The sequence below is a fragment of the Chiloscyllium plagiosum genome, unplaced genomic scaffold (assembly GCF_037043375.1).
Source record: "Chiloscyllium plagiosum isolate Xiang-an unplaced genomic scaffold, Cpla_swu_hap1 HiC_scaffold_14, whole genome shotgun sequence".
In the NCBI taxonomy this organism is placed as follows: Eukaryota; Metazoa; Chordata; class Chondrichthyes; order Orectolobiformes; family Hemiscylliidae; genus Chiloscyllium; species Chiloscyllium plagiosum.
In genome coordinates, this window is record NW_028270152.1 from 45,679,580 (window position 1) to 45,695,020 (window position 15,441).

General features: G+C 38.9%; 1 protein-coding gene across 6 annotated transcripts in view; it reads right to left on the bottom strand.

Annotated features, from left to right (window-relative positions):
• Nucleotides 1–12,300: 12,300 nt before the first annotated feature.
• The window catches only part of prickle2b (prickle homolog 2b), a 290,050-nt gene continuing 286,909 nt past the window's right edge, over nt 12,301–15,441 (bottom strand). For all 6 annotated transcript variants that reach the window (XM_043708272.2, XM_087994410.1, XM_043708270.2 and 3 more), the window contains one exon: nt 12,301–13,794. In XM_043708272.2, coding sequence (XP_043564207.1) covers nt 12,923–13,794 — 872 coding nt within the window. In that variant the 3' untranslated portion in view covers nt 12,301–12,922. The remainder of the gene's footprint in view (nt 13,795–15,441) is intronic.

The window sequence follows — 15,441 nt, forward strand, 5'->3', positions numbered from 1 at the left end:
TTTGGAGGTCCTGTACCTTGGCTGAGCCATACCAGTGCAGTTCTCTCCTGTAGTTATGCATTCCTTTGAAAACAGAAACAACTATTTCATTATTAGGGAGCAATATGTAAAATTTGTTTTGTGCTTGGTCTGAAAAGATGAGCAATATGCATGCACATTGTATTCGGATATATATAGTGAGTTGAAGAAGAAAACATACAAGCGTTGCATCCGAGAATGCTAATTCTGAGAATAGGTTACATCGGCCAGACTTGAATTCCCAGCAACATAGATTTATGGCCATCTAAATGAGTTGTTTCAGATTTTTAAAGGATACAACGAGTACCAGAGAATCTATTTCTCCTGGAGGTAAAATCTAGTATCATTGGGTATAATCTCAAACAGAAAAAAACTCAGCAGATTGGACACCACAAGTGGAGAAAGAAACAAAGATAGCTTTTGAGGTCTCTGACTTTTATTAGAGTGAGAAAAGTTAGGTATAATCCTAAATTGAGAGGAAGGTTGTACAGGACTTAAAACTGAAATTTTAGGTCAGGGTATTAAAATACACTGAATTAAAGCAGGTAAAAGGAATTACAGATCAATCACAATTTACTTTTCTTATTCATTTAGGGGATGTGAGTGTTGCTGGCTCGCCCATCACTGATTGAATAGTGAAAGAAGATCGATGGGATGAATGACCAGTTTCTTCCTTCCTACATTCCCATCCCTTAAAGAACTATCAAGTTGAAGGAGTATCTTTAGATATTTAAAAGTTTAATTTGCAATGATTATTTGATATACACATAATGTGGTTATCCATGTGCATTGTGTGGACACCTTGAGTCAAAGAGTATAGAAACAGGCCCTTCAGCCCAGCATACACCAAACTACATTAATCTCAATCACCTGCACTAGGTTCCTAGCCTATTATGTCCTGGCATTTTCTTGGGGGTTGCATAACTATTAGCTTAGCTAATTAGCTTAACATATAGCTGAGCACTAGAATCTGAGGGTTCAATCTATCAGATAGGTAACTTTGAATCTTAATGGGAACATTGGTCCTTTCATATTGTCTCTACTATTGCACACATTTTATCCGAGGTCAAAAATCAATTGATATCAGGTTATAGTCCAACAGGTTTACTTGAAATTGCAAGCTTTCAGAGCTTCACTCCTTACTCAGGCATGATCTACAGCTGATCTAAATATTTATACTTTATTTTTCTATGGAATACTGAAGGACATTTCTGCTATTCCCATTTTGCCCTTTTATACATTGCTCACCCTCTGTGGCATGTCCTGATGCTGTCCTAAAAAAACACATAGTGCTTCTAATGTAATGAAACAACCCAAGGTGCTTTACAGAAGAGTCATAAAACAAAATATGATGCCAAACTACAGACAGAGTTATCAGGACAGATCACCAAAGCAGGTACATTTTAAGGTCTGTGTTAGAGGAGAGAAGTGGGATAAAAATAGCATTCCAGAACTTATCCCGAGGTGTCTGAAGGCACACACTTCAACTGAAGAGTGATTAAAATCAGGTTGCTTGAGACATGAGAGGTAGGTAAGTGCAAATATCTAGGAAGAGGGTTATTGGGCTTGAGGGGACTATATGAACAGCAAGATGCTTCACGGGAGCATTATAAAACAAAATATGACACCGAATCTCACACATTAGGTTAGGTCGTCAAAATCCCTGCCAAAAAAAGGTACGTTTTAAGAAATATCTTAAATGAGGAACGTAGAGAGGCAGAGATAAAAGGTTGGAATTTCACAATGTGGAGCAGAGGAAACTGAACGCATGCTGTCAATGGTGGATCAATTATGAGTGGGAATGCAGCAGAGGCTAGAATCAGAGGAGCACAGAAATCTTGGAGGGTTCTGGGGATGGTGGAGATTACAGAGATAGGGAAAGGCAATACTAGAGAGGGATGTGAAAATACGCATGAGAATTTTAAAATGAAAACATAATTAATCAGGAACCAATGCAGTTCAGGGCCCCGGGATGAAATTTGAATGAGATTAATATATGAATTAGGAGCAGGAGTAATAACATCTTATGGATTTGATTGGGGCCTCAACTCCATGCTCCCAACTATCCTCTGACTCCCTTGCTAGTCAAGAATCTGTATCCATTTACCTTTAAAATTTTCAATGACATAGTTGAAGGCTCTCTGGGGAAGAGAGATGCAAAGACTCATAACTATCTTAGAGAATTTGTTCTTCCTTATCTTGACTTTAAGTGAAAGTACTTTTATACTTAAATGATATCTTCTTGTTTTAGCCTCTTCCAAATGTGGAAACATAGTGTCAGAATCCACACTGTGAAGTCCTCTCAAAGTCTTGCATGTCTCGATTAGGTGACATTTTATTTTTCTCAACTTCAATGGATACAGGTCCAGTCCATCAGAGCATGAATATGAGGTCAGGAGTTCAACTCATGGTCAAATATGACACAGGGTTACAAATAGTCTAGCTGAGTCCTCGACAAGTCACTCATGAAAGGGATGGATTCTGTCATTAGACAACGAAATTGGAGTGGGACCAATATCTGTGGTTTCTGTTTTTTTAATATTTAAATTGGGGAAATTTCTGTTCAAACTTTCTGCTTGAGGTGAGCATGGAGGTGACTGGAGAGAGGGGTTTAAGAAAATGCTTTGCAGTAGTGTAAGGAAGGTGGAGTTGCATTCTAAGATGATCCTGGATGATCTTAGCAAAACTGGCCACTGGAAAATGGGAAAAACAAAGTCCAGGAAATTCTGTTTTCAATTTCCTTTTCTCTTAATGGAAAAGTCTTTAAACAGCATTTTCCAACAAGCAAGACAGCTAACATTAGTAGGAACTGAACTGCAGACATTAATCCATCTCAGAACAGCAGTACTGATCAGAATTCAAATCAGTGTTGGTTGAGTGGTTGCCAATATCCAGGGTAACAAAATATATAAATTCCACTCTCAGCTTAATGGACAAAATACAGACTCAGAGCCATCAGACATTTCATCTGACATGTTCCTTATCATCAAAAGACTCAAAATAAAGGACCATCATGAAGTTGAAGCTCGGTAAACAGTGAATTGCACCTCTCATAAAGACATTGTTAATTTCACCATTTCTGGCAATACCTTGATTTAAGAGCAAGAAAGTAGAAAAGTTAAGGGGAACAAAATGTTTTTAAAAGACATATGAACAGTTAAAGAAAGTTGAAGATTAAGACTAAACCTGAGAAATAAACAAGAATGTAAACAAAGAGCAGGTACCACAGCACACATATAAGTTGATTTATTTCTAGTTACTGCTTGCTGAATTTGCCTTATTCTTGGTCACAATGTGCAACTGAGGTAAACATGAACTTTATTTAAGAAACATATCCAATTATGGCTTCAGCTTGACAAGAGGCTACAAGAGAGTTAGATCATATGATATTCTATTACTTCCTGTGATGATATATACTGCATCTTATTTGCATATGACACAGTCAGACTTAACCCTTTGAGCTACAATTATAAATTAATTGGTTCAACATACCCATGCAGATAATAGCTGTGTGTGATCTTTGTTCACATTTATTAATCATTAATGAAGGCTTTACACCCACACAGAGAATATTTTTGAACTGTTTTGAAGATATTGAAATGACATGGAATTACTACAAAAATTGTGGTGGAACTTCGTGGCTTCATTGGTATTTGTCAGAATTTTGTGTTGCAAGAGTTTATTTTGGCATGTTGCCCTTTTTCAAAGCAGCAGTGCACAAAGTCAACTGAAAAAAAAATCAGATCACACTCTGCAGAAGGCATACATTCAACCAAATGCTTTGATTCAAGTATCGCATGCATTTATGGTTTTATGAAGTTTATATGTAAGTCTTTGTGGAACCGTTACATGTACAAACAAAACATAAAGGCTTGAAATGAAAACCTGCCTTTGACTCCTACAAAGAATGTATAGCTTCAACTCCCACATCTGATAAGCATAACTACTGACTCAAAGCCAACCACAACATCTTTGGAGTGTTTATCATGCATACAGCTGTCCATTGAAATCCCTAGGGAGAGAGTTCAGAATGCAGCTGTTGTCTGCTTTATCTGGTATTTCCGATAAAACACCTTCCATTTGGTGGAGCACTTGGTAGGTATAGATTCGGGTCAGAAACCTGAGCTGCCTTTAACAGGACAGGACTGATTAGGTTTAGCTAAAACTACATTTTTAGGCAATTTCTCCGATGTTTATACTTAAATAAATTTTTTTTGAAATGTTTGTATATGCATTTTTTATATAGAATTTTACAAATGGCATGTATCACATTTGGCTATTACTTATAATAAACATTGTCTTAGTAACATGCATGAGCGTAAGTGATATTAACTTTAGTTGGAATATTTTACAATAGCAAAGTAGCTATAAACCCATTATCAGGATTGAGCTGAGTCTTATGTTTTACACTAAAGGTGTTTAGGTATAAATATGAACTTGTGTTTTAGGAAAACCTCTATAGCCAAAGCAACTGCATTTTCAGAGCCAAGAAGCATAATTAATAAACATTCATTTTAAAAGCAACAACAGGAAATCCAACCAATATTAGTATATGGTCAACTACTCTACAAATAAGTCAGCTTGCATGGAGACTTTCCATTAAATCAAAGGTGAGTATAAGACAGTGTTGGTTTTAAGGTCATCAGGAGGGAAAGCAGATTTTGAGCCAGATCTGCCCATACTTTGCTAACTGCTCCTTCTGGCCTCACAAAGAGAAATTTTAACTACTTTGCAGAAACATTTTTCATTATTTGTTCATGGAATGTGCATGTCACTGGTAAGAAGAGCATTTATTGCTCAGGTCAAGAACCTGTGAGAAGGTATTGAGAAGCTGTCTTCTCGAAAAACTGCAGCCCATGTAGTTAGATGCAACTGTTTGAGGAAATTCTAGGATTTTGACAACGTGAAGTAATGTCAACATATTTCCAGGTCACGATGGTGTGTGACTTGGCAGGGTTGTACCTGCTATTCTTGTTCTTCTCAGTAGTAGGGATCATGAGTTTGGAAGGTACAGTCAGAATATCATAGGTAAGATGCTGCAGTACATCTTTCAGTGCAGTTTCACAGACTGTTGCTGCTGTGTGCTGGTGATGAATAGAAAAGTTGCTTGTGAACCTTCTTATTGCTTATTGCTATTGGGCAACTGCTGAAGGCACCCAACTTTCTTCCAGGTTAAGATGTCTTCAGAACGTTATTAACCTAATGGGATCTTTGTTTGCATGAATGGAAATATCCCCTGCCCAAGAGCAGCACGGCAGCTCAGTAATTAGCACTTCTGCCTCACAGCACCAGGGATGTGGAGTTAATCCCACCCTCGGGCAACTGTCTATGTGGCGTTTGCACATTCTCCCCATGTCTGCATGGGCTTGCTCCAGTGACCTCCCACAGACCGAAGATATGCAAGTTAGGTGGATTGGCCATGGGAAATGTATCACTACAGGGACGGGGTGAGTGTGGGTGGGTTGCCCTTTGGAGGGTCGGTACTGCTTTATTCCACAATAAAATAAAAAAACTTGTTAAACTGAAAGGATTCAGTAAAAACTTAAAGAACTTTGCTGGGATTTGATGGCTTGAGCTAAAGGGAGAGGCTGAGTTTTTTGAAGTGACAAAGAAGGTTGCTGAAGGCAGAACAATACACTTACTCAGATTCAGATACACTTACCCCTGCACTCTCACCTGTATCCCTTAAATCCTTTATTGTTCAAAAAATATCTATCTTAGCTTTAAAAACGTTCACTCAAGTAGCATCACTCAAGTTCACTCAAGTGGGCGGCATGGCGGCACAGTGGTTAGCACTGCTGCCTCACAGTGCCAGAGACCTGGGTTCAATTCCCACCTCAGGCGACTGACTGTGTGGAGTTTGCACATTCTCCCCGTGTCTGCGTGGGTTTCCTCCGGGTGCTCTGGTTTCCTCCCACAGTCCAAAGATGTGCAGGTCAGGTGAATTGGCTATGTTAAATTGCCCACAGTGTTAGGTAAGGGGTAAATGTAGGGGTATGGGTGGTTTGCGCTTCGGCGGGTCGGTGTGGACTTGTTGGGCCGAAGGGCCTGTTTCCACACTGTAAAGTAATCTAATCTAAAAACAATAGATGTGACCTATATGGACTTCAGTAAGGCATTTAACAAGGTTTCGCATGGTAGACTGGTTAGCAAGATTAGGTCACATGGAACACAGGGAAGACTAGTAATTTGGAATCAAAATTATCTGTAAGATAGGATATAGAGGGTGGTGATGGTGGAGGGTTGTTTTTCAGACTGGAGGACTGTGACCAACAGTGTGCTGCAAGGATTGGTGCTGGGTCCACTGCTTTTTGTTGTTTATATCAATGATTTTGATGCAAACATAGGAGGGAGGGTTAGTAAGTTGGCAGATGACACCAAAATTGGTAGTGTAGTGTAGAGGACAGCACTGGGACCTTGATGAAATGGGTAAATGGGCTGAGGAATGGCAGATGGAGTTTAATTTAGATAAATGTAACGTGCTGCATTTTGGTAAGGCAAATCAGGGCAGGACTTATACTTAGTGGGTCTTGGGGAGTGTTGCTGAATAAAGAGACCGTGGAGCACAGGTTCATAGTTCCTCAAAAATGGAGTTGCAGGTGGACAGGTTAGTGAGAAAGGCATTTTGCACACTTGCCTTTATCAGTCATTGCATTGAGTACTGGGGTTCGAAGGTCATGTTGCAGCTGTATAGGACATTGGTTAGACCACTGTTGGAATACTGCATTCAATTCTGATCACTCTGCTTTAGGAAAGATACTGTGAAACTTGAAAAGATTCAGAAAAGATTTACAAGTATGTTACCAGGTTGAAGGGCTTGAGCTATACAGACAGGCCGAATAGGCTAGGGCTATTTTCCCTGGAGCATCAGAGAATGATGAATGACCTTATAGAAGTTTATAAAACCATTAGGGGCATGGATAGGGTGAATAGTCAAGGTCGTTTCCCCAGGATAGGGGAATCAAAAACTAGAGGGCATAGGGATAAGGTGAGAGAGCAAAGATTTAAAAGGAACCTAAGGGGCAAATGTTTCAGAAAGTTTGATGCATGTATGGAATGAGGTGCCAGAGGAGGTGGTGGAAGCTGGCACAATTACAACCTTTGAAAGACATCTGAATGGGTATACATATAGGAAAGGCTTAGAAGGATGTGGGCCAAATGCTGGCAAATGGGACTGGATCTATTTTGGATCTCTAATGGGCATGGACGGGTTGAACAAAAGGGTCTATTTCCATGCTGTATGACTGTATGACCATAAGACCATTAGACATAGGAGCAGAAATTAGGCCATTTAACCCATCGAGTCTGCTCTGCCATTCAGTCATGGCTGATAAGTTTCTCAACCCCATTCTCCCACTTTCTCCCTGTAACCCTTGATCCTTTGATATTCAAGAACCAATCCATCGTCTTAAATATACTCAATGACCTGGCCTCCACAGCCTTTATGGCAATAAATTCCATAGATTCACCACTCTCTGGCTGAAGAAGTTTCTCCTTATCTCCATTCTAGAAGGTATTCCCTTTACTCTAAGGCTGTGCCCTCAGCTCTTAGTCTCTCTGACCAATGGAAACATCTTCCCAACATCTACTCTGTCCAGGTCATTCCGTATTCTGTTATGTTCTGTATGATTTTCCCTTATCTTTCTAAACTCCATCGAGTGTATATGCAGAGCCCTCAAATGCTCCTCATACGTTAAGCTTTTCATTCCTGGGATCATTCTTGTGATCCTCCTCTGAACATGCTCCAGGACTAGTACATCCTTCCTGAGATATAGAGCCCAAAACTGTGCACAATACTCCAAATGTGGTCTGACCAGCACCTTATAGAGCTTCAGAAGTACATACTTGCTTTTATATTCAAGGCCTGTCAAAATAAATGCTATCATTGCATTTGCCTAAATACTGACTCAACCTGCAAGGTTACCTTGAGAGAATCCTGGACTAGAACTCCTAAATCTTTTTGCACTTCAGACTTCTGAATTTTCTCCCCATTTAGAAAATAGTCCATGCTTTATTCTTCCTACTAAAGTGCATGACCTCACACTTTCCCACGTTCTGCCACTTCTTTACCCACTCTCCTAAACTGTCCAAATCCTTCTGCAGCCTCCCTACCTACTCAATGCTACCTGTTCCTCTACTTATCTTTGTATCATTTGAAAACTTAGCCTGAATACCCTCAGTTCCTTCGTCTAGATCGTTAATGTATAAAGTAAAACGTTGTGGTCCCAACACTGAGTCTTGTGGAACACCACTTGGCATTGGCTGCCATCCTGAGAAGGTCCCTTTTATCTATGCTAGCACATTGCTTCTAACACCATGTGCCCTTATTTTAGTCAGTACCTTCCTGTGCGGCACGTGGCCAAAGGCCTTCTTGAAGTCCAGGTAGATAACATCCATTGGCTGTCCTTGATCTAACCTGCTCATTACTTCCTCAAGAATTCCATCAGATTTGTTAGGCATGACCTCCCCTTGATGGAACTATGCTGACTTTGCCCTATTTTAGCATAAATTTCCAAGTATTCAATCAGATAAAACTCTTAGCCAAGTGGGAATGCAGTAGATGATGCATTAGCTCCATCTTAACTACCACATAGCTTAGGGTTGTCCACTTTGGTGAGAGATTCAGGTGAACAGGTGAAGAAATGGGAGAAATTTTGACTCCAATAATTAGTAATGATACTGCAATGAAACCAATTACATAGTAATATTACTAATACTCAAATTCCCATCAAATTACTAATACACATGACTTGTGAAAATATGTAACACTACAAACTGCTAATACTTGTCCTGAAATTATAACCAGCAGCTCCTTGCATTGGAGAAAGTGAGGACTGCAGATGCTGGAGATCAGAGCTTAAAAATGTGTTGCTGAATTGAAGTTTCGGGCATAAGCCCTTCTTCATAAGCTCCTTGCATTGCACAGGGCACCATCAGGCTCTTTGGTCAATGCCACTTTTTAAAAGGCCTGATTCCACTCCCTTTCAACTTTGTTTCGATAGCTAATTTCCCTCCCTCCCATCTCAGCCTAAGCCCCAGTGATCCCCTCATCCCTTGTCTCCTCCTCTCCTTGCCGTTCACTGAATCAAGTTCCCCAGTCTCAGTTACACCTGGATTCGTTCCTCTCTGACCCTCTCTTCTTTACTCCCACCTATCCCATTCTTCCTATTCAACAGGTGCCCTCTGCATATGGAAATAAAATACAAGGATGTTGAGGAGATTAAACTTCATAGAAAGAAACTATGGTTTTATATCATTATTCATCAAAATGGGCCTTTAGACATTTACGATCCTTATATGTTTCCTCCGACATATGGTCTTAGATCATGTTTTTTTATTGGCTATTGGGAGGGAAAGGAGTTAGTATTTCTGCCTAATTCTGTATGGCACTGGAACTATCTAATCAATATTAATGGAAACAGAATTTTGATTCCTGTTGTGCAACTCAAAAACTAAAATCTATGAGAAATGGTGTTGAAAGGTAGCAGAGCAGCTCCCAAAAGTTTGGGGGATTCACATATAGTATAAAATAGTCCTAAAATTGTCAATCATACTTAGAAGTCACAGGACATCTAATATAAAATATCATAAAAGTGGAGTTCACTGGAAAAACCCAGGTCTGGTAGTATCAGTGAATTGCAAACGAAATATCAATCAGAATCCACTATGATATTTACTTGGAAATTCTTTTCAGTTTCACAGAAGTGTCTTATTGGACTTGAAACTTCAACTTTATTGTTCTCTCTACACACTTGATGCTGAATTTTTTGAGCACTTAACATCAAATAAAAATTATTAGCATTAGCAATACTTTGCTTTTATTGTAGTATCCAACATAGGAATTGACAACTGTTATATTATTCAAATTTATTGTGCAATTGCTCAGGCAGGACACTAATATCAGAGACACCAGAGCTTCAAAGCATGCATCATAGCAGGTCGGACATAAGATACAGACCATAAAACCTTGCCAATCAGCCTAACAATTTCATGCCAGCACTTATGCTTAACTTCAGCTTCCCTTCTGTCTTATCCCAAATTAAGTGTCACCATAAGCCTCTCTTCCCTTTTCCTTCACATGCTTGGCTAACAATCCCTCAAATGGGTCTATACTCTTCCTTTGACCACTCCTTGAAAAAGTGAAAATTTCATTTGGATTCCTTATTAGGTTTCTTAGTGAGTCTCTTATAACGATGGCTCTAATATTGCTTTTCCTCTCAAAGTGGAATTATTCTGTTTCCACTCTTCATAAACTGAAAATTAGGTCATCCCTCATTCTCTTCTTTTAAAGTGATAACTGACCCAGCCTGCTCATTCTCTCCTGATTGGTATACCTCCAAATTTGCTGTAGCATTGTAAACCTTTAGCACATCCTCTTCAGGGTCTTTTTTTCTTATAGTGATGAGAACTGAAATAGTATTTCAAGTATGGTGTAATTGGTTCAATGAGTTTAGTCTAACTTCTTTTCAATTATATTCCTTCAAAGTGAACACTACTGGTTTCCAGGTTTATTTTAAATAACCTCATTCCTTGGAAACCTAAATACATAAATTAAAAAGTGGGCCATACCACCAGTGCTTCATCTGGAGGCTCACTGATAATGTTACCTCGTATGGTGACGAAATGTCTGAAACCGAACCTTCCAGCTCAGTGAGCAAACCTACATCCAGAACCTCAACCTGAGCTCCGAATCTTCTTAAAACTCGCTCACTAACCCATGTCATAACCTTTAGTGAGTTACATATTTTATACCCCGAGTTTCCATTGTTCTTGTACTCAATTTATATTGGATTTCATTAAAAATGTGAGCTTCTTATTTTTCTTGCCAAACAAAAGTGTTCAGTACAGTATTATGTTGAAATCAGCTTGCTAATTAAATGTCTCTGCTGTAAGTTTGCAAGTATTTTCTTATAATTTATTACAATCCTCAGTTCTAACAATTTTCCACACGACTGCCTATTTTGGTGTCCTCTGAAAATTTAGAGTGGTCTGTAGAATCTTCCTAGTCCTTAAATGACATGGAACTTGGCAAGAAAATTGGGAGAATTGTATAAGATTAGCAGTGAGAAGTTATCTGCTGCTGAGAACTAAAAGTCTAATTTTTCAACCAAGTGTTGAACAATGAGATAGGATCCTCACTAGTGAGCAACGAGAAGCCTATTTTTATAATGTTAACATAATCTCACCTCATTCACATGCAGTTTCCCATTCTCTCACCTGCCAGACAAAAACTAGACACCAACAATTTTTGACACCAAGGTTAAAGCTATAACCTGGAAACACCAACTCCCTGCTTGCTCCTCAAACTTTCATCAGTCACTAACCATCTCCAGAGTAATGTTGACTTGCACAACACCCCTCACCGCCTCCATCAGGACCATAATGTCCTTCTTGGCGAAGTAGGGTGCCAACTACTGTTTCATGTTTCTGGGGCAAATAAAGTGAGCTGTTTAGAGCAGAGCAGGCCAGAATGGGCTGGCATTGTTTCTCTGGGGGCATGGCTTGGCTTTAAAGACAGCAGCAGAAACCCTAAGAGGTCCTGACGGGTACTTCCACCCACATAGTGCTGGAATAAGACAAGTGGGGTGCTGTGAGGATATGGTGCATAGGTAATGTAACATGTATTGGGAAGACAGCACAAGAATACTCAGGAGGGCTCAAAGAGAGAGAGACTCTCCATGAAACATGCTAGAATTGACACTTAGCCAATTTTTGGCAAGATTCTTCCAGTGTTTTTGATTTCAAAGTCTAAACGATTAGTATCCTAAAAACTGTCTTTTGCTTTTTAATGTCTGCTTTCTGATAAAAACAGCCCACTGTAATGTAGGGTCTTAGTATTTCAGCCATTCCCCCCAACGTAAAATGGATTGGATAACCAGTAAACTGGATAGCTTTACTGAGTGTCTAATCATTGCGAATATGAGTTCATTATGAGACCTGTCACTGTTTAAATTATATTAACTTATTTGCAGAATTGTATATTGTTTCATCTGGTTTCTGCACGATACCTACGACCTAAGTTTGCAGTGACAGATTAAAGAGTACAGGTGACTGGCAGAGAAGGACCAACCCATCCAGATCACTTACATTTAAAAATAGTTTTGGGTTCCTTCACAGTACAAAATTTTTATGCGTAAAGGAAAGGTATCTTCAGCAAGCAGAATTAGCATGAATTGACTTGAGTTTGAGAAATGTGTGAAATTTACAAAAAGTATGGACATTTTGATAATAAATAGTGGAAAACATTCAAACATTGTAAGCCAAAAATCATTTTAAAGAACATTGTGTTAAAGGATGCAAGATTTTAATAAATTTCCATTGAAAACACCACAAATAAAGTAAACATGCATGGACTACTACTTCAAAACACTTTATACAATACAAAATATAAAAATACTTTCTTAGAAATCCTCCTTTTGCATGATATGTACAGTAAATATAATTAACTTAATGAATTTTCAATTTTAATTACAACACATTAGCATTAAAAACACAACAGGTTAAGCTGTTCTGTAACTTTGTTTGGTATAACATACGGATTGTTAAGCTTGATATAACTTTCTGTGGCAGTGGAAGGGAAATTACAGTACACAATATAAGAACATAGACAATATCTTAAGTTGTAAACATGCTCACAGCTATGTAAGTGGATTTTAGTAAAATGTATACAATTCATTTGATGACTATAACTACAGAATGTATATTAGATGATATTATATCACAAATAAATTGATTTAAATCAAAAAAGCAAGCAAATATCCTTCATTTAAATCAGGGATATTGTAACAGTTTTTAAATACTGATTTAAGTTATATTGCCTTTGCCAATGTTAATTTCTTAATAATTAATTTGAGTGCAACTTCTATTCGTTTACATTCTTGCTGGAAATAAATTGTGCAAAAAATTATGAGATAATGCAGTTCTTGCTTTTTTGTCTCTTCCTATAATGTGATTGGTACCTGCCACTCAGGTTGGATGATATAGGAACAGGTGAATTATAACCATACATAAATTCATCGCTAGTGATGGGGCGAAGCTGAACAGGGCACGGAATAGGTTGCCCTAGGAAGTACCCTTCTTCCTCAGACTCTGAAGATGAGGAACAGGTTGAACACCAATCATCATGGTCATTAAAATAAGGTCTGAGCAATTTATCACCTACTTGATTTTGCAACGTCAGGTCAGAGGCAGTTCTAGGATAACGATTGTATGGATCTCTCAACTGGCCATTTCCAAATGCATCCCTGCTTCTTCTTCGCATCATTAATTGTTCATAGTCTTCACCTGAAAACATTTGAGATCTGTCTCTTAGTTGATAACGTTTATCTGAAGCTAGGTGAAGAGCATTATCAGAACGAGATCGTCTGGATCTCCTTGGCTTGTGACGATGATGGCGAGAGTTATTCTCCCGATTATGCATCCGTCTCTGGGTCCGTTCACTCATGGGTGCAATTCTAGCATTCATGCTAGTTTGCATTCTGTTACTTACGGCACCATCTGGACAGTCGAACCCTGGCGGCATTCTTCTTTGAGTCGATAATTCTCGATACTGCAAAGGGTGCCTGAGCCTATCCAAGGGTGGCTGCAAATCCTGGTATTGCTGGGCTGAGTTTAGGCTTCTAATGGATTCTGTGCTTCTAAATCTAGCAGAAGAGTTAAGTGTACCCATGTTGCTAAGTTTTTCTGATCCATTCATGCCAGAGTCTTTGCTCAAGTCAGGCATTGAAAACCTGGACAAATGCTCCTGGCGTCTGGCACCACCTTCCACAGAAGCTCCTGAAAATATAATTTGTTGGCAGGATTTAAAAAAACAATGAAAAACACTTGCCTTAAGATTAACTATAACAAGAACCAATTTGTTCAAGGAAAAATAAATTATTTCTGAAAGTGAAGCTGAAAATCAAATTAAGCCAAACTAGTTTCAAGCACATTTTAAAATGTGAAGCTTCTAAAATAATTTGCTTTGCAGGCTTTATATTCCATTTATGGAATTTCAGGGTCTTTGGGCATGAGATCAAGTAGGAAGGATGGCAAAATGGCATGGTAAGGTTTGCGGTGATATGTCTACTTCCATCAACTTTTCACTTTGTCAGTGGTGAGAAAAGTGGAAGATGTAGCCCTATATGAAGCCCATTTGAACCACCTTAATGGCCAAACAAGGGGTTCTTCCTGCCTCCATTGACATTTAATCTGTGGCAAGTGAGTCCTTTGTGACTTGGGAGAATGACTGGTCTCCCAGTGTTCCAGGGTGTGTTTGCCTCCTTTTCAGGCTGAGTTTGACCTTGACTGCAATGGCCATTTGTGCAATGTCAGCCCTGCCTGACCCAGTTCCCCAAACCCTACTTTTTCCTGGCTGTGATGGCATGTGTCCATCAAAGCGTAAACTTGCTCAATGTAAGTTGAGCACCACTCTTGTTGGCTGCTGAGCAACCAACCTTGTGATTGGTAGATGGGGGTGGGTCACCATTCTTAATAAAAAAGCAAGCTATTGCCAGCCACTTAACTGTTTGCTGACTGTAAAACCCAGTCCTGGGTCACACTGCAATGGGATCACTCCTGGTTTTTGTCCCTTAAGTAGGGCCTCTGTTGCCTCGGAAACATTCTGGCCTTTATTTGAGCAAAATAATTGGGTAACCATTGGAATTTTAATGGTGTGTTAATAATAGCTGATCTACATGAGGACAGTACAGAATAATCCTTCCCTTAGTCTACTGCCAGCTTGTTAAACTGTTTTGCAGGGCTAATTTAACAAGAAGTTAAGAAGAAATTAGTCTGGGAGTGCATAAGTCTATGAAAACAATCCTCAATCAAATATTATCTAATAGTGCTGAAGTTACTGGTCATAGCCTGAGAATTATTATAATTATGACATAGAGCAATGAAAAAACTGGAAGGGGTAAATTCCAAAAACATGGAAGAAAAACCCACTGAATTGTGCAAGACCAAACAATACATTTCCATCATCAATGATAAACATATCAGCCAATAAATGTAGAGAAACTACAGCTAAACAGGGTATTGAATTCAGTATAAATTAATGGACCTTTCAATCATCCTACAGGTCACTGATAAGACCACATCTGGAGTATTGTGGACAGTTTTTTTTTAGACCCTTATAATATGGGTGATTTGCTGGCCCTGAGAAAAGTTCAGAAGATTGAATAACTCCTACTTCAATGAAAATATTATTTTGCCAGCCACAAGGAGTGACCTGATAGAAATTTAGTAAATAATGAATGGGCTGAACAGCATATCTATTGATGAACATTCTAGTTTGTTATACTGGGGTCTGCAGGGAGGCAGTGGGTAAATAATCAGAGAATAAAGTATGTAAAGTATTGCTATAGGTCAGATTACAAACCTTTTTTCCCCAAGTCAGTACTGAGCTTTCAGATTGTGTTGTTAGCTGATGTAATGGGTGCT